The following is a 19917-nucleotide window of genomic DNA, read 5'->3' as shown; positions in this document are numbered from 1 at the left end:
GTCACCTCCTTCCAGCTTCTTGAATCCCTGCATCCATGAGTCACTTCTTACTCTGAATTGCATGAGACCAGAAATTTAGTCACGTTTTCCAAAGTCCCTTAGTACGCAGAGGAGAGGAAGGTATTGTGTTACACAACACATCTGTACTTCATGCTACCCTAATTTGCTATACAGCCCTGCAGAATTGGAGGTAGAAAACCTGTTTTCATAAAAATTAGATTCAAGATGCTATAGCTGTTAAGCTGTTACAGCTTTAAATATATATACATTTGCATCATCCAAAGAGCTGAAGGCTGAACTTTTCCATTGGGAGCATTTCCCAGCCCAAAAAATGTTTAGGAAAGAAGTTGGTGGTTTCATCTTCTGCTATGACCGACAGGCTGGTAAAAGCAGGGAGCTGACAGTATTAAATACAAAATGAAAAGGAGTACAGAAGTGTCACATTGTATTAGATGTTTTTCCGTCAGCTTTCATAGTTAAGCTATTGTCTGTGCTGCATGCAGTTAGAAAAATTAGCAGAGGTATTTGCGGTTTAATATCTTATTTTTGCAGACTCACCAGTCAACCCCCATTACACTTTTCTGGGGTGTTTGAGTGTTGTTGTTTTGTTGTGGTTTCCACCTTCCCCCCTTCTTTTACCTCTTATTGCTGTCAAATTTCCTCTCATCTTGCCAGTTCCAAATGGAACCCAAACTTGCTGCGCTTGGGCAACTAATTAATTTTATGTTCAGAATATAAAATAGTTGTAAGCGCTGCCTTGCATGTCTCCTGAGTGGGTTCAGCTTTCATGAGGGTAAAACCATTGATCAGGAAGTACGGAAAGGTGTGGAACCCACCGTACCCTCATTTTCCACCACGCTTCTGCAACATTTGTTTAAAGACCTTGCTGCAGCCGCTTTCCTTTGGTGACCCCTGGACTTGGCAGGTAAATCACCCTTCAAACACGGAAGCAAATAGGCAGAACTGTAGGTCTAATAAATAAATGGAAAACTCATTTTATTTTAAACTTCATAAAAGCCATAATTACAAATATGACAAACTTAAATGAACGTACATCACTGTAGAGTAACAGCAAATGAACAAGCTTTCTGCAGTTACTTTTCTGTTGGAGCTCTTGCTGCGTTCTGAAGTGTAACATGATGGTAGCTGCCTTCATGGGTATAAAAATAAGCCTCTGGTGTATCAAAGTATTATATGTGATCACTTCAGCTGCCCTGAAGTGAGAATGTATAAAAGCAAAGGTTAACTTGGGCATTCTACTGCTCTTTGGTTTAATCAAAGAAATGTCCTTTTTTGACTAATGATAACCTCTACTGTACATAGACAAACTTAATTCCAGGTAGACGGCTGTTCAAATACCGCATAGATTGCACAGTGAAGTGTGTGATTATTGTACAAAACAGTGACATGAAACTTGCATCAGGGAACTCAGACTGAATCTCAGGCTTGAGGGGCAGAAGCTGTGGATGCTGCTCTTCCAGGTACCACCTCTTGCTGAGTCTTCAGGAACTGGTGGATCAGATGAACCAAGGACTAACCTGCGCCTTGCTAACAAAGCAAAGCGTGGATGTGTGTGGCTGGTGGGGTTGTCACACCCCGAGCTATAAACAGCAGCATTATGGGATTCTGCATGGAGCTTTACGGTAGGATTTAAAACAAAAAATACCCAGGAAAGGCTTTGCAGTGCATAAATAAGGAGAATGTCAAAACTTCTGAAGAGGCTATATACAGTTATCCTTCTGCACCACTGACAGAGCATTAAAAATCCTTTCTTTGTAATAGTCTTCCCTTAGTGAATCAAAGCAAGTGTAAATCCTCTTAAAGCCCCTCACAGCAACCAGCTTTCATTTCATCACTTATCCCCCTCGTGCTCTGGCTCGGGCAGCAGTTCAGAACTGCACAGTGTGTGACAACCAACTTATTAGGGCAGGATGCTTGTTAGTAATCTTACGACACTTTGCATTTTGACATTTAAAAGCTTGAATTGTGTGTTTACAGGCAGAGCAGACTTAAAGTTTGAGAGGTGGATGAATATCCTAACTTGGCAGTAAAGTAACATGACCAATGTACCTTTGTTACATGCTGAGCTGTTGTGCAGCTATTTCAATTTCTGCACACACAGGCCTTGTTACTGCGTAACATTTCTATGCTTATATCAGCATCCACTACTCTGTCTTATGGATCAAAAAATGCTAAATGGTATATAGAAAAAAAAATCACCAAATGGTTGCGGTTAGACAGGAACTGTGGAGATCATCTAGTCCAATGCTCCTGCTAAACAAAGCTGGTTCACTTAGACCTTAAGAAAAACAAAGCTTAACCCAGATATTGGCCTGAAGCTGTGTTAAAAATCTAAAGATCAGTTCATTTTTCAATATTATTTTTCTGATTTATTTGTGGAAAAAATACAGTAGTATGTCTTTGACATAAATTATCCAAGCAAACACTAAAAGTGCTTACATGAACTTTTTTCCTAAGGAAAAAGGCCAAGAAAATTTTGTAAAGTTAGTTTGGCACAACCAGAATCTGTAGACTAGAATTTAAGAATATTTAATATATTTCCTCTTAAATGTTCTGCCCTATATCTGAAGGGAAATGCACAGCGATGGTATTCTAGGAGCCTATGTAGGTGCAATATTTGACTAGAACTTGTGTTATAAAGGCCACTGATACTACGCTTAAAGCCTGTGTATTTATGGGGATGAGCCCAATCCACTGCCTGTGCTGGATGTGTAAGAAATGTGTGTCCTGGTGGGGACAGGATCCTTTATGAGCATTAAGGGAGAACATTCCTTGCTTTTAGTTTAGCCCAGTATGGAAGCTGAGCCTTGTGCTTGTTTCATCCAGCTTGTGGCAAGTCTATCAGCTGGATCTCAAACAGCAGATGTGCAAGAACGTAGAACCAAAAGCTGACAGGTCTGGCCTCTGCCTTTTGTACTGTCAAAAATATACTCGGTTGAGGCATCCTAACTACCTCTAACAACTTAATACGTGATGAGATAGATACATACAGAGCTCCATTGCCACTCTGGTACAGCCTGATCTAAAACCGTAACACAGATTTGTTGGGAAAATTTTAATTTTGTAGGGATGAAGCGGTCCTTAGCACATGCTCTAAAAGTCAAGGATACTGCCAAATAATCTGTTTTTTGCTCAGCTGTTCCCTCTGTTGATTTGTTGCCATAATCATCAGAAACTTCCCTGCAAAAGAAGGCAAGTCATGCTGTGACAAACTTGTCACAAATTTCCTAGGCCAGATGGTCTTGGAGAGAGCTGCAGTCAGAAAGGCCGGTGTTTTCAAAGGCCTGTGTTTTCAGTGCCCTTTTAAAGCCAGACATTTGTCAAGCTGCTGTCTGATGAGGGAAATGAAACAAAAGGATCTTGTACTTTGTGGAGAGGGCTAATAGCAGACTTTTGTGGGAGTCATTTTAGCCCACGGATATTTCTGGTGTCCCTCTAGCACATGCGCTCAGCTTCCTGATGACCAAATGGCACCTGTGGTCTAAAATAAGATTTAAATCTACCCTCTTTTGCTTGGAAAAATGCCAAACCAGCCTGAATGGCAAAGGACTTCCTATGGCTGTTTTAAAAACTCTCCTCTCCCCCAACTATCAAACATAGTGGAATTTGGAGTCTGCCATTTGTAAGAAGACAAAAAAGAATGTATTTTAGGATCAGTGAGGCAGTTCCTATTTAAGTTAAAAAAAATAACTTGGTTATCTTTGATCCTCTTCAGATACGATGTATATAGATCTTCTGGAGGAAGAGCACAGATAGTAGGCATCTGAAAAATCTTACTCTGAACTAATCTCACTTCCACTATTTTCATAAGAACTTTGTCCCTACTCCTATTGATGGCACTGGCCACGTGCTCAATTCATTCACTGGTTTCCACTTGAAAGAAAAAAAGTACCTTTTAAAAGATGGTTTATTGGGGAGAGAGCTCTGGTTTATTGGGGAGAGAGCTTTAAATGACCCTTTCCCTACATGCTGAATACTTAATGTTTTGTCCTTGACATTTTTATGTCTTTGCTGGGACTCTGATGGTGGCAGTTCCCTACCTCAGCAGGTACAGAGAATCTTACAGCACGCCTTGAGATGAAAACCTTTCACACCTGCTAAGCAAAGGGGGTGCTGCACTGTCTGCACGCTGCTGCTGCCTCATGTCCTGCTTTTACTCCTGATCTGGATTGAGCTAGGTCTTGCACCTACTAGGAAGAAAGCCATAGAGTACCTTGTGCTGTAATATTATGTATTAAAGCAATACAGGTAGGAAATAACAGCTCTCAAAGTACATGTAACATGAGTGAAGCCATTGTGTTTCTTTTAGAAATAACTACAGCAGGAATCTTCCTTTTCCTTTACTCCTATATACATATTCATGATAAGCTGAGCATGATAGTCTGGAATACTACATGCTCAGTAGTAGTAAATTGACATTTAGATGTGAGAACTATTTCAATGCTGAAAACATTCAAGACAGCAGCACAAATATGTATTAAAAGCTATTTGGTCCTGAGACTGAATAAGCAGAATACGCAATAATATTTTTTTCTTATATGTTTACTTTTAAGAATAAAATCTTAAACCCATTTACCCTGTATTTTGGGAGAATTTCCATGTTAGTTTTTCTCGTAACTCACTAGACTTTGATTTGACGTGTGGAAAAATTGCAACAGAGTTCTGCCAGTTCATTTGCATATAAGCATATATAAGCATTTGAGCCCATTCCCAAGCCCGTTGAACAGCGCTCACTCCAATACCACAGCAGCAAAACCCACAGCTGACTGACTGTCCCAATTAACTGGCCAATCCACAATTCCAGGCTTTTGGATATAGCTCAGAATTTAATTTTCTTCTATGCATATGTATAGTAAGTTATTCACCTGTTCTCAGATGGTAGGACAGATCAAAACCACCTCCTGAAATGCTAATGCACAGATGTGCCTCCTCACTGCAGCTGTGATACCTTAAGAGGAGTAGTACTGTTAAAATCTAAGAAAAAGGGACCCTCTTGTTGAGGCAGGAATGTGGTGGGGATAATGTTGTAAACTCCAGCAAATATGTTGTCCACTTCCAAGTAGCAAAATCCACACCTATGATAAAAGAAACTAACTGTGAGAACTAAGATCTGAAGTGTGTTTCAAACCTTCAAGACTTTATTAAGTGATTATTACCTGTAGTCGCCACTGCTCTTTTTCTGAAAGCCACAGGAACCAGGATCTCCTACTGTCGAGACTGTGACGAGTTCAAAACCGACACTGTATTGCCTGCAAGAGCCGTGACAGACTGTTATTTTTAGTTATTTGGGTCATCAAGTTTACCACAAAGATGCTATACGATATAACTGGAAGACATCTAGAAGTTTTGTTGCATTTGGGACAGAACGTTAAGTCAAACTTACCATGACATTAACCTAGAATTAGGAGGAAGAGGGAACACATTTCAGGTTCACAATTAGGCTATAAGGAAAATGCCTGCTAGAAGTCTGCCTCTGCAGTCAAGCACATTTCAAGTAGTTAAAACTTGCGGTGACAAATTCCTGTGCCACATGGCACAGATCCTAGGCTGTGATCTGATGGCTGTCAGAGGAATCAATGTTGGTGATCTCAACAGAATTTCTCACGTTGCGCTATAACGTGGGATAGTTTGCCTGCTACCTGTTAACAGACATGACAGGCACCACTGCCCCTGTCAGTCAAACTACCCAAATATGATCTGCAAGCACAGAAAAAAAATGCACACAAAAAACCTGCTCAATTAGTGGAACAGTAGAGCCACCACACCTTTGCACTCATCTTCATTTCATGAGAGGAGCTCCGTCCAAGTGAGGAGGATGGATAAAGAAGTGCTGCCATTTTGTGGGGCCCTCTATACAGCTTTGCAAAAGACACACACTTGACTGCATGTCAGATGTTGCTATTTAGAAGCGCTGTATACTGGTATTTTGAGATAAATCGTGAATTTTGCCGAAGGAATTTGACCTGTGTGGGTCTGCTCCATAGGGCACTGACATCCAAGGCTTCTCCTGGCCTGCCAGTGGCAGAGTAAATGCACTTTCAGACCTGAAGCTACTGCATAGACCATTATTTGAGAGCCTGTAAGGGTTTAGTATCCTACATATTTGCTCAACAACAAAAGGAATTATGATTGTAATTAGTTTTAAGAGGAAGAAAGAAGTCCTTTGCACCTTCTTCCCTTCTGTGCAAGGCCTAGCTCTGCTCAGACCCTGAAACTAAAGAGAAAGAAGGCTCCTGATATCCTTGTGGGTCAAGGATTTCATCAGTAGCAAACGTGCAGGTTTAAATCACTGTTGATAGTGAAGTTAAGGAAGATAAATAGTGCTCAATCCGAGCCACCTCCCATACCTTGTCTTCTGGATTTTCAGGGGGCTTCCCACCCTCCCCACGGAAGAAGCTGACCAAGCTTTATCTTTAGCATGTAATATTCTTGCTGTGTTGGTGCCCGCTTATTCTCTACAAACCTTGGCCCCCGTAGTTCAATTAGTAATGGCCCGTTCTTGTCCAGCTGGAATTGATAAATGGGGTTATTTTTGTACGTGTCTCTGAAATTTCCACATCCGCCAGCACTGAGACCTTTCCACTGTCCATTAACCTGGAAGAAGTCAGAAGTACAGAAAATACTTTTATCCAGAGGATTCGTATTGCTTATTCATACACACAAACGAGACTAGAGGCTTCCCTGATTTTAGAGGTCACTAACTTTAGTAATCTGTCCTAATTTTTAAAGTGCCAATGAAAGACTGTGTTAAGTATTCAGAAAGTTTCACTGCAGTCCTCCACCCACCTCAATCAAAGCCTTAGATCATTTATAAAAGTGTATTTATCAGCTTATATTAAATAACTACTGAGTGCCTGTTTCTGACTATGATAAACTGCATCTATAAAATCCCCGTCTATCCCACAACTACTGGGCTATGCAGGTTATTTTTTTTCTGGCTCCGACACTCCTCTGTTGTGTTGAATGAGAAATGAGCAGTATAGGAAGTACAACTCTACTTGTATTTTAGCCTTTCCTTTCAAAATTGCTTTCTCCAGCACCATCCATTCACCACCATTCACTCCAAGAACCAGCATTACAGGGACAAGATATCCATAAGGACAGATTCCACAAGGACAAAGACATACAAGAGGAAAAATGCTGCTCAGACTTTGAGAAACAGGCCATCTGTTTGCAAGTTCCTCCTGCTAGTCATTCCACTGAAAGGTTAGACTTGTAAGACATGCCACGCATTCACACAAATTTACAGCTGAGATCCATTTCTCCTGTGACTTCCCTCCCCTTTCTGTCAAATGAGTGAGGAGCAAGCTCTTTTTTTCATGTGATTTAATTAATTTCTTTACTTGGTGTTCAAAAACCCCTAAAATGGCAAGTTTGGAAGCCAGGGGGATTTCTCCCCCAGCCATATTACTACCTGGGAACATGATGCTGCTGTGTGCTGTTAGCTTTCTGAGACTTTTCCACCTCCGCTGCACTTAGTTCCAGGAATTTCCTGAGGTCTCGGTGAGCTCCAGAGGTCACCACTCAACTTTAATATAAGACATCTAACAGAACTTGCTTTTACTGGTAAACTGTGAATTCGGTACCTGCTTGTTTTTAAACATGATGACTGCTGAGCAAGCACCAAGTGAGCACCAAGCAGAGGCAACTAATTTTTTGTGTTTAATCATAAAGACAGAGCTGGCCTTGGACAGCTAGAATGTGCCTTTTATTGGAATACTAGGCAAATATAATCAAATAATTAACAGGTTTTCCACTTCATTTTCTTTGGAAACAAACAGTTGTTCTGCCTCAAACAGGCCGCTCACCTTCAATGAGTTTGTGACCTCTTAAAGCATTCCTCCATTCCTGTGTGATCTGCTCTGGGTGAACCTGCGTTAGCAGGTGGGTTGGACTAGATGATCTCCAGAGGTCCCTTCCAACCCCAACCATTCTGTGATTAGGCTTTAGTTAAGTTTAATTACTTAGAAGACAGCATAAGCTGGCATTTTTGGAGCAGTAGAATAAAAACATATTTCAAAATCTTGCACATCTCAAATATGGAAAAGCCAAACCAGAATTATTATCCACTGACCCATAAAATAAAATATTTCTTTACCCGTTTGGAAAGGGTGTAAGGTGTAGGAATCTTGGAAAAGGTGAACTTGCACAACGAATACACCTGTGTTGTAAAAGATGAAGCTGGTCACATATTCATTTTGCACTTTTCATATGAAATCACGACATTCAAAAAAGCAGAATTGCCTACACATCATCTTTAGATACTTGTTAACTACACGCCTGTATTACTCATCAGACAACCTCATCCGAAACTCAAAATCCAGAATAGTGCTGAGACTAACTAGACTTAGTTCTACTTATTTTTTATCTAAAAAAGTAAAATGAAAACTATCTACATTTACTTTTTTCAGTGACCAAAAAAAAACCCATCTAGCATTGATCTCTGCCTATACACAGATATTAATTTTTTATTCTAGGAAATACAAGTATTTTTCAGGTGCTTTCATTACTAAAACCACACACAGTATATTGTCCTACCTACAATGGAGAACATTATCAAGCTCTTCATCCAGTGGTTCTGCTCCATCATTCATAGTCTCCGTCTCCAAAATAACAATATCAATCCAGAAGTACACTTGTTCATCAAACTCAAAAAGGTTCATCGAACTTGCAAATAAAGGACACTTTAATTGTTTACATTTGTTATGAAATCAGCATTACATACCCTGATGGTGTAATGGATAGTGTTTTGTTTCTCATACTGGGACACCACTAAGGTAAATGTATGGGGCCCTGGAGAGGTCAGTTTTATCTTGGTCAGATAATGAGGACTGTTGATCCGAATACCATCAATATACGGAGGAGGATCAGCTGGAAAAGAAAAACATGAACATTTTCCCTGGATCAGAAAGTCACCCAGCTCATTTAACTTCTTAGCCATTTTATGTCAGTGAATTTTGCCAGGAAAGTCAGACTGTTGGTACTATGGTTAGACTGTAAGCAGACTTGAGTGCTCTCAAAAGAATAAAGCCTCGAGATCTGCTCATTAAAAGGAAAGATCATCTTAGGAGCAACTGTTATTTTCAAGGGAAGTACATCACACATAACAAGACAAATTCTGCACTTGCAAGTACAGCTTAAATCCCATAACTTGTAAGTACTGTGTATCCATCTCCCACCAATGTCACTATTCAAAGGAGACCTACTGTGATTATGTTGAAATTTTTTAAAAAAAACATAAGGGGTGCTTGAGCACTCTTAATCTTTGAGGGGTCTGTTCTTTTTCCATTGGCTGGACAGCTCCAGAATGCGAGCTGCCAAAATCTTCAGCTGCTGGGTAACCAAGACTTTAAAACATGTTCATTGCTTTGACTAACTGGCATACACTTTCCCTCTCTCTCCCCAAATCCTTGTGATCATTACACAAATATAGTTGTATCCCAATACCAATGCACTTGTAGTACTTATTATAAACATTCCAAATATTTGCTTTTAAAATTAGACAATTTAATTTGTTGTTTGGCCTCTAATTGGTTCTTTCCAGACTTCTTTTAATTTCAGTGAAGCAGGAACAAGTCTAGCCAATTAGTTCAGTAAGCCCAGGATCAGGTCCTTTTATTTTCTTCCACAAAGCAACACGGGAGAGGGGAAAGGATTAATATAAACCAATGAGAAGCTTAGGAACAGCAAATCCTGGCCTCACTGCCAAAGGATTAACCTGCTTTGTACTGATCTTATTTTAACAGATGCTAAAAATAATACTGCAGCTTGACAAATCTATTTCCACAGAAAAAAAAAAAGTTTTAAATGAGTTTGAGCTTGTGAGATTAAAGTTTATAAAAGAGTTTGGGTAGTGAGACAAAACGTGAATCATCCAGCTCTTGCAAGTGGTGTTGCTGGAAGAATGTCTTTTTCAAGCAAACAAAACAATTCCCGCCTCTATTCAAATATGTTTGGTTTGCCTACTTAAAAATGTTTTTGGTAAGACACACACAGGTAAAACAAGCACTGCTGCAAGTACTAGAAACACTGGAAACATGTTTTGGAGCATGTAAGGAGAATCAGATGCTTTAACAAGATCAGCTCTTGCAGAAAACAGATGATGATCTGGTCAGGTCTCAACAGGTGCTCTCCACAGAAAAACAGCCTGGATTCTAGGGGAACTGGCTGGCAGAGTTCACTGAACAAGACCTGACGTGAACAATGCATCCCTTACCAGCCATTCCAATAGAAAAATCCCCACAAATCTCACTCCTTGCTGAAAGCAGCTTTAAAAGCTACTCTCTGTTGCTATTACGTATTGCAGGAGCAGGTACCTGAATGCAACCCTGGTTCTAAAGAGATTCCCTATCTGTAAAAGCAACAGGCCACATCTTACGTGTCTTAGGATGCACGTAACTGAATTCTTCAAAGGAATAATTTATAGAGATTTCTAACTTGACATAAAGAATAAATAAAGAGATTATATTATTAGCTCTACCTTAAAGTCCTAATCTACCCTATCCATCCAACCTGGGCGTTACCTTTACTTCCCGTGTCTCAACCTGTGTTTTAGATCTGCTATCTGTCTTGAAATAAAACATACATGTTTTTTTTTCCCCAGCTACAACAAAGCTCCAAAAGCCAAGCCCCTTCTTCTCCAGGTGAGTAGAATCTGACCTATAATGATCAAGAGTAATACTTTGATAAAATTTGAACAGCTAAATATTTTTCTTAAACATTCCATACTTGATACTTTGAAATATGTTGAAGTGTTCAGCTGTATCTCAAGAGCTTAGGTACTTCACTAAGACAAGTTCACAGAACAATTAACCTTGATTATTTTCATTTAGTGGAAGCCGTAAACCTTTAAGTAATTTCACAAATGTGGGAAATAATTATGCTATCAGATAAACAGAAGGACAACATCCACTCACTCTAAGCATTAACTACTGCCACTGCAAGATAACAGAACAAGAAAGAAAATGCTGTGCCAAAATAAGCGTCAGCAGGATGGTGTAGACCTCTTAGCACGCTTTCAACATGTACAGCTTGATTTATTCCTTCAGTGTAGACTGTTGAAGGTGGCCAAACAGGGCTAAATGACTATACTATTTCAGAAGATTGACCTCTTAGAGTGCAGCATCTAAGTTTAAAGCAAACAGTGCCTTTCCAGAAAATCCTTTGCAATTCGCTATTTATTTCTAACATCATCTTCTTGACAATTAAGGTACACTAACCTGGATAGTAAACTTTTTTGCCATCAGTCTTGTATACAACCATTGTAATGAATTCCCGATTGTGTGCAAAGTCATCCTATATAAAACACAAACAAAGTAGAGCTGTACATTCTTGTGGAACATAACTAATGCTTAAGTGGAATCAAGTACATATTCCATCATCCCCTTTGATCACCACACAGTATGATCTGATATTTGTATTTACTATGATGCTAGATACAATTCTTTAAAAAAATACCTGAAGTAAACAAACTGCCACTAATTTCACTTATAACAGTTCAGAGTTGCTTCATTACCTTTATGGTGGAGAATATCAGCACCTCACTCAATTTTTACTCTGCGTCTATTTCAACAATCTCATATACAATTATGGGTACCTGCTGTATTTAAACTTTATACATAGGTCTACATCCTTGAACATGAAAATATAAGCAATAATGTACCAATAACATAGAAAGCTATATAAAAAGATTTACAGAAGATATTATAGAACTCATAGAAAGCGTAAGAAGAAGCCGGCACCTTGTCGGTGATGTGTCTGCTGAGCAGAACCCAGACGGCAGCACCACCTTGAGGACACTGGACCTCCAGCTTGTACTGAGGGTTATTGGCCAGGCTGTAAGCATCCTTCACCGGACCTTGCTTTGCATCCCAAGTGCTACAAGTAATACAGACGCTTTATTAGATGAGTAAGACACTGATTTGTTCTTTGAAAACTAGCTCCAAATCCCACATATGACAGAGCAATCAGTAATAAAGTTGCTGAAGGCTCATTTTCTACTGGAATCTGTGACAGGGGTTACACATTACAATCATATCAGAAGTATTATTTTACAACTTGGTTTTACAAATTACTTTGCTACAATGCAAGTGTGATAATAAGAAATGCTACACACAAACAACCACACAAAGCACAGAAAAAGCTGAACCATTCGAATAGCCTGGCTACCCAATTATAGTCATGGTTGCAGAGACCAATATTAACTGAAAAACACCTATGCTTTTTTAACTGCAGAAATCCAGACATAAGCTATGGTTAGTTTTGAAAGCTTGCCAGATTTTTTTTCTCCAGTTTTTTATTGATGTAATTTTTAGCTTAAAATTTGATCTGCCTGCTGCCTCATGAACTGCCTAGGCAAAGAAAATAAGGTATAAAAAAAACCCCCCAAAAGTGCTGATAACTAAATGCAAAGTGCGGCACACTGGGAACAGGAGTGGATAAAGTTACTCATAAGTCCCACTGACCCTCTTACACTTGTAAAACAGAACAGCATGTGTTGAAGGCTGAGTTATCAACCAAGCTTCACATTATCACCATCATTACTCCATTTTCTATGGCAGTTGCTGCCGTGCCAGGCATTTCCCTACACAGAGGCATGACTATCACTAATGACAAATGGAAAGACAGACTAATAGATGAGCTTTGAGGTTAGCATACACATTACCTCACATTGCTACATCTCCACAGTGTATTTTAGATTTAATTTGGACACAAAGCTTAAAGGAGCCTTGACAGATAAACTCAGCAGTTGTACCATGGATGAAGGAGCTTGTGCAAAGCTAACATATGGACAACAGTGTGGAAGCAGTGGCAACGGTGTACCAGAGTGGAGTGGAAAAATAGAGAAACTCTTGCTTTCAGAAAATGTGAGACACACTTATCCTCAAACCATGTGACAAAAAGACTAAATGAGACAGATACTAAGCAGGGCAAAGGTATCATGTTCAGAAAAAAAATCAGCAGTCAATGAAGATTACTTATGAGAACTATGACTCATGAAAAACTGAATTAGTTAAACTACTCTGACATCAGTGAACACACCCTATGAAGACAACATGCGCTGCACAAGTGACTTGCAGCTGCTCAGGAAAATGAATTCCAAAGAAAAGCTATGTCACTCAAACGCTGTCTGGTCACTGCTTAGAGATGGGCTGCACAAAAATCTGATTTCTCCTCTGACAGAGAGATGTGGAACTAAGGTCAGAATCTGGTTACACAACCTTAGGTCCACAGCAACACCACAGAAGTCACCGGAGTTTCAACGATGTTACAGAGTCGTCAAAAACAAAGCCTGGGCTAGGGAATTTAAAAGTGTAAAGTCAGGCTCAGGAGAGCATGGTTGGAGTCCAACCTCTTCAGCTGTAACTACGGAGAATAGAAGGAAGGAAGGAAACACCGCATCAGAACATTTAGTCAGATATCGACATAAAAGTTTTCTCCCTTGGACCAACCTGTGAATACACGTAGATTCTTTAAAGAGACTCGGGTTCCAACTCAAATAAATAACGTCGTAGTACTGGCACAGGTCCTCCCAGGCAATCCAGAAAATGCCTAAAAAGGAAGTGCTGTTATTGTTTCCTTACCAGACACCTTGATTTTACTTGTTTTTCCAAAGTCTATTTCCAGACAAATGGTATAGTTAATATAAACCAACGTTTCTGTAAAACTTAGTAGTAATGTCTTCATTGCCCAAAGTTCTAAATATAAACTTAACCCAAAAACCAAGTTAGTCTGTGCTTATCATCAGGGGCTTTCTGAAGCTGTCAAGATGCTTTTCATTCCTAAGCACTAAGCAGAACGCATGAAGGAATCTGTTGTACTGAAAGAGACATCATTAATTAATTGACCTGCTTTTCCCTTTCCTAGGTTTCTGGTAAAAAATGTCAAAACGTTACCTTCGCGCTGAACTCCCCCATGCCAGATACTGAGATGGCAGCACTTAAACAAAGAGGTAATTTCTTGTCAATGAATTTGAGATACTAACAGTCCAGATTACTTAAAACCCAGAAAAACCTGAAATGACATATTTAAATACACAAATACTTCCTAAAGTTTTGGGCTATTTACTTTCTAGTATTTGTTTTACTTTCCCTCTCCTTGTGCTTAAGCATTTCTTTCCACCTTCCTGCAAGGATATACCACAATGATCTGTATTATCTAAAGAGACAGTGACTTTTAAAAACTTTATTACCATTGTCTATTTTCTGAGCTGTTCTGGGATCAAAGTTCAAGTATTTTTGTAAATCTGGGGTCCAATTTCTTGTGTCATTTTCACTGTATCGTCCTTTCCAACGTAAGTGGCTCCAGGGATTTTTCAACTGAAGAAATCGAAGTCCCTAAAGAAATACAAACACTGGATTCATCTTGTCAAGATAACCGTTACATTTATATTAACACGGCATATGGACCAATAGCTCAAGAAATTACAGCATCATTAAGCTTTCTGGAATTTCCCAATGGAACTCAAGACAAAATAAACGATATAAGCCATTAGATTAAAAAAAAAAAAGTAGCTTCCCATCGCAGACAGGTTTCAAAACACGTATCTGAAAGCATCTTCAGTTTCACTTGATACCTTATATTCTCTTATATCCAAGACTGCATATGCATGAGTTGGAACTAAGCCCCATTTTTCTCCTTCCTCTTCAGACATCACCCCGGTTGCTGTTGTGATAAGGACATCTCCCTTGTGAAATCTGTCCAAAAAGAGGTGAAAATCAGCTTAACAAAAATTTTGCAAGTTGCAAACTAGCATTTATCAGACACTGTGATAATTGTATGTTTTTACACTGTCCATTAGTGTGACCCGGCTTTATAAAAACTGGAATACTTTTTTTTTTGTAAGCAGAAATCACTTCTGAAAAAGCTGAGACAGTGGAACTATTTTCTTGCAGCATTTAATTATAGGCTTTAAATGAAAAGTTATTATTTTCATTATAAAACAAAAATGAGGATTTATCAACCTGCAGTTCCATCTGTGTCGCTTATTAAAGAAACTCTTCACAGATCTTTAGCTGAACACAACCGTGGTTTCATCAATACTTAGCCAATCACTGCGTATAGCAAATTAATAACTGTCACACCCCCAGGATTCTGAAGGAGCTTCCCCAAACCCAAAGAATGAGAAGGTCATGCTTCTATACTTTTGCAGGTGTTTACGCTAAAGGCTTGTGTCCCCCAGCATAGGCCTTACAGGAGCTGAACTGTCAATTCACAACAACTGAGTTCTGCAATTGTTCTGAATCACAATTCTCACTTTTGCAACAATTATCATTGTGAAGACACACTACTATGTTTCCCAGCCCATGCTAAAATCCAAGTACATACCCAGCGTCCCTAGATAGTTTAAGGGATCACTGGACTGGGGACTGATATATTTTCAGTCCAGCACAGGTGAACAAAAGTGATGCTATACTCGCTACATCCCACCCTAATTGCAGTCACACTTTCAAATTGCAATGCCAGAATATCTGAGAAGTTGTTGACAACCGAGAGCTCCCAGTCTACAGAGAAAGCACTGTAGAAAGAGTGAGTCTTTTATCATGGATGTAGATCTTGCAGTCAACACAATATCCCCCTTCTACTGCATTGAAATGCACAAGAAACTGGTTGCAAAAAACAATTTTGAAAGAAATCAAAGTAGTTACTAGCTGACATTTATAAATTACAGTTATATCTTTCACCAGAACTGTTATGGTAGGTCTGCAGATTAGCATTGCAGTTTTGACAGACTTCTGCTGTTCCTCCAGGAGATTTACTAATGGGGCATAACAAGCAAGATCTTGTGATACAACTAGAAATACTGTATTATATCTGCCCTTAAGGACAGCAGATCAATTCCAAAGTCTTAGGCACTACGTGGGAACAAAAAACACATTTCCTTCTACTTTTTAAACACTTTTAATTTGTATATTGGTTCCACACTGCTCTTATCTGACTCTATATTTTATTTTCTTCACCAAGAAATGGGCTACTTTTTTTTCTCAAATGTGAAAACCAAAAATCACTTAAAACAAAATCCCACAATATTTTACTCTTCTGTTCTATCAAAGCCACCAATACCTCAATCTTTCTTCTTCCAGAAAGCACGTGGAGGTTTTATAAAGCACAATTTGTAATAGGACCAAAATGCGATTGAAGGATCTGTGGTGACTGTACTGCTTTTACAGTGGTAACGCAGCAAGCATTTTAATTTCTTAGGAAAAAACAAACTTCTACCTCTGATAAAGCATTCTGAAAGTACTATCCTTATTGAAAGCTTGATTGTCAGAGTGCATAGCAATTCTTTCAGGTATCCAACCAGTCAGTGCATGGAGATCAATATTCTGAAATACAAGCATTCCAAAGAAATTAGAATAGATAATCCATCTATAAGCATACAATGTCTACACACAAATTATAAAAGTGCCTCCGAAGAAATCAAGTATACACAAGTTACAATATATCTCTACACATAAAAGGCTCAAGATTAAGACCATATTAAAAAACCCAAACACATAAAAACTTATTTGATTATTTTAGGATAATGTTTCCAAACAGCCTCTCTCTCCCTCAAAAAATTAAAAAAGGCTGGAAAGTGAACTGGTGAAACAAAGTGGAATTTCAGAGCAATGGAGTGGAGGTCTAAGAGAGCAATCAACTGTGTTCAATTCTATGATTCTATTTTGTTGATTCACAGACTTTTGTTGCAGCCTCAGAAGCACTGTTTGGAACTTTGCTATTATATATGCATTTTAAATAATTTAAGTTTCACTTCTAAGGCTCAGGGTTTGGGTTTTTTATTCTTTTTGAGGAAGCTGACACTGACATGTATTTCCATAAAAAGAGGCTTTATTCTCCCTATTTCATCTCCTTGAAATATTGCTTATTCCTTTTTCTTTTGCTTTGTACTCCTCAAAGCAAAAACAGAGACTATAAATGCTTGAAGTGTCAGTAACCAGCACTGGTGGGTGGGAACTTGAGGAATTACAAGTATAACGCTGCCAGTAAGTAACCCTGATTATAGGCAGGAAGCTACAACACACTTGAAAGCAGAGGGGGCAAGAAAGGTGGAGATTAAATGCCACAAATCAAGCTCGTTTTCCAGAGAGCAAGTTAGAGGATGACCATGGGAATAACACACAGCTGTTCTTACCAGCTTCTGTCCTCTAAAACAAAGCAGCCCAACACTGACATAACATATGTCAAAGTGTATGCTACATTTACCCCTTATACAAAGCCACGTTTGTCTCCATAATGATTTTTCAAAAGGTGATGATTAACTAGGTTACCCTCCAAACAAGCGATTATCAAGACATGAAACAGAATGCAAACAGCATCATGAAATTAAAAAAAAAATACTGTTAAAATTTTGAAGAATTTTAAATCAAAATCAGAAATGCTTCCTAAGTAACAAATGAAGATTGTGTGGGCTAATCATTTCAGTAAACCCTCCCTCTTTTAAAGAATAATTTGCATGTTAGCCTAGCTGCTGTGCAATGACTGTTCCTTTAGTAACCACAGTGTAGGAAACCAGTACATACTGATGCAAATGAGTGGAACAATCTGATAAACTTCCACAGATCAAAGTACTTGCTCCATCAATACACATGTACTAAATGTCTAGCCTGTTCCTTTCCAAACTGACTCCTCTACCTAAGGAGGGAGAACTGCCCTATTTATTGAACAACAGTTAGAAACCAAAATCAGCAGTATTGATGAGGGCAAAAAAGTTTATGACTTTACCGAACACTTTCATCTAGGCTCTATATAAAACCTATATACTTCCCAACCATAGGTGGCAATCCTGCAGTCAGAGAACTATCAGTAACTCTGCCCATCAAGATGTCTTGCTCATTCCATTTTGATGGAATAAATCTCATCATGTACAGCTAAGCATATTTGAGAAAGAAAGAAATAGAAAAAAAATAATAAAACTGCAAACCAAATACTTGTCTCTCCAAGTAATTCACTTTGATTTCACTAGAAGGAAAATTATTTGACCCAAGATTATCTAAGTGGAACTTTTGCCTCTTAGAAATAATCTAGTACTTACAGAATTTGATCCAGGAAAATCATATCCTCCCATGACCTTCATGTAAGCCTTTTCTATTAGCGATACCCATAATTCATTCTTATTGTTAGAATAAGAGCAGAGAAGTTCCCCACTATGATCAACAGGTAACTGGTCATCTATGATGACCTGTATAAAAGAAACAAATGAAAGACCATCAGAAAGCTAATGAAGTATTTGGAAAGTATTTAAAAGATAAAACCTCTTATTATACAGCTTCTCAGACACAGCCAGACCTGACCATAATTCTCACACGTGGACATCTCTACCAGTCCTGCAGTGGTTTGCCCAAGTGAACAAAAAATTCTATTGCCAACTCCTACTTTCACTGGTCCACTGGGTGACTGGTAATCACCCGCCTCACTTTTCCCTATGTAAAATGGGGATGATGGCAGTACACTCTTGTAAAGTGTCTAGTATCTATTGGAAAAGGTAGCTCCAGAAAAGTTCAGTACAATTACTAGCATAAAAAGTAAAGAAAAGCCTAACAATTTTCCTCACCTAATTAAGAAACAGCATGGACTATGCTTGGTAGCCAGCAGAAAAATAAACAGCTATTTATGTATAAGGAAACAAACTGTTTTCTTCAAACTATGTCAAATTACTTTCATAGTCTCTAGTTCCAGATTAAATTTCTTCTCTCTGGAAAGGATAAACAACACAAAGTGGCGGTTGTGAAAGTATTAACCTTTCTTATTTAAATTAGGTAGAATATGTTTGGTATTATTACAGATTGTTACTGCAGTATTTGCAGCCATATGAAACAGTTTCCCAGAACAGATGCTTCAGTTTCACATTGGCATTAGCCTGTTACGGATACAGGCCACCTACGCAGCACTTTTTCTGGTCAAATCTTATCTGTTGTGGAATGAATAACCCTTTTCATAGAAGAGCAAATGGCCATTCATCCTAAGAAAAGGGAGCCATTAGGAGATGTGTTGAAAAGAGCAAGGCAAGCACACAAAGGATACTGGAAATTGCAATTCAAGGACTTCCTGACCCAGAGGTTGCATTTTAGCAATTAATAGCCTTTGAAGACTTTCCCCTTACTCCTCTGCCCTGTTAATATGACCACTCAACTTTTGAACTCTATAAACATTCATCAGTCACTACAATCTGCAATAATCAGTGCTACAGTTAAGTATTATATGAAGGAATAGATTATTTTATGTCTTTCTTTACGGCAATGCAAAGAAAATGCAGTTGTTTGCGAGTTTACAAAGTTCTATCATATATCTTCAGGCATCTCCTCTACTTACTAAACATCTGTGGTCATTTGAGTTATTACTCTATGGTCATTCAATGCCTACACTCTTCCCGAATGCCCCCCTCTTCTCTACATTTTAGTTCTGCAACTTTCTTCGTAAGACAGAGTGGTAAAGTGGATTACTTGACACATCCTATTCATAAATACAGGATGCATAATTTTGTTCTTGTATGGTTTTCATAATTATTTTAGGCAATGTAAGGATTTTTAATGAATTTAATGTAAGGCTATTTTCATGAATCTGTGTAGAAGAAATAACTACAGTCCATTACACACTTCCCAACCAAAATGAATCTCAACAGGTTTAACAATTAAAAAAGACTTTCCAACAAGACATATCCCAAGTTTTTGCTATGCAAGCATAGCTTCACTGTGAAGCACATCAGGCCTTTAAAATATATGACTTAAACAGTAACAGTATTAAGTCTCCTCAAAACCATTTACCTTTCTAGGTACACCATTGATATGAAGCTTCACCATGTATTTGCCACATGGATTATATTCTGGTTCTCCTTTCTTATTCTGAGGGTAAATTATACTGTTCAAAAAAAAAAAAAAAAAAAAGATGAAATTGTGA

At 38.5% G+C, this 19917-nt stretch overlaps 1 protein-coding gene across 4 annotated transcripts in view; it reads right to left on the bottom strand.

Moving 5' to 3' along the window:
• Nucleotides 1–970: 970 nt before the first annotated feature.
• Nucleotides 971–19917, bottom strand: part of CAPN7 (calpain 7) — a 34173-nt gene continuing 15226 nt past the window's right edge. For 2 of the 4 annotated variants that reach the window (XM_082045031.1, XM_082045033.1), the window contains 13 exons: nt 19785–19878; nt 18056–18202; nt 16240–16346; nt 14597–14717; nt 14213–14357; nt 13473–13572; nt 11763–11898; nt 11241–11316; nt 8747–8892; nt 8120–8182; nt 6485–6615; nt 5178–5270; nt 971–5096 (listed from right to left, as the gene is read on the bottom strand). In XM_082045031.1, the coding sequence (XP_081901157.1) occupies nt 4952–5096; nt 5178–5270; nt 6485–6615; nt 8120–8182; nt 8747–8892; nt 11241–11316; nt 11763–11898; nt 13473–13572; nt 14213–14357; nt 14597–14717; nt 16240–16346; nt 18056–18202; nt 19785–19878 (1504 nt within the window). In that variant the 3' untranslated portion in view covers nt 971–4951. The remainder of the gene's footprint in view (nt 5097–5177; nt 5271–6484; nt 6616–8119; nt 8183–8746; nt 8893–11240; nt 11317–11762; nt 11899–13472; nt 13573–14212; nt 14358–14596; nt 14718–16239; nt 16347–18055; nt 18203–19784; nt 19879–19917) is intronic. The other 2 variants (XR_014183279.1, XM_082045032.1) reach the window with 2 other exon arrangements.

This window comes from Streptopelia decaocto (assembly GCF_964273445.1).
Source record: "Streptopelia decaocto genome assembly, chromosome: 2".
NCBI lineage: Eukaryota > Metazoa > Chordata > Aves > Columbiformes > Columbidae > Streptopelia > Streptopelia decaocto.
The sequence above is the reverse complement of the archived record's forward strand: the minus strand, read 5'-3'. Positions and strand labels throughout refer to the sequence as shown.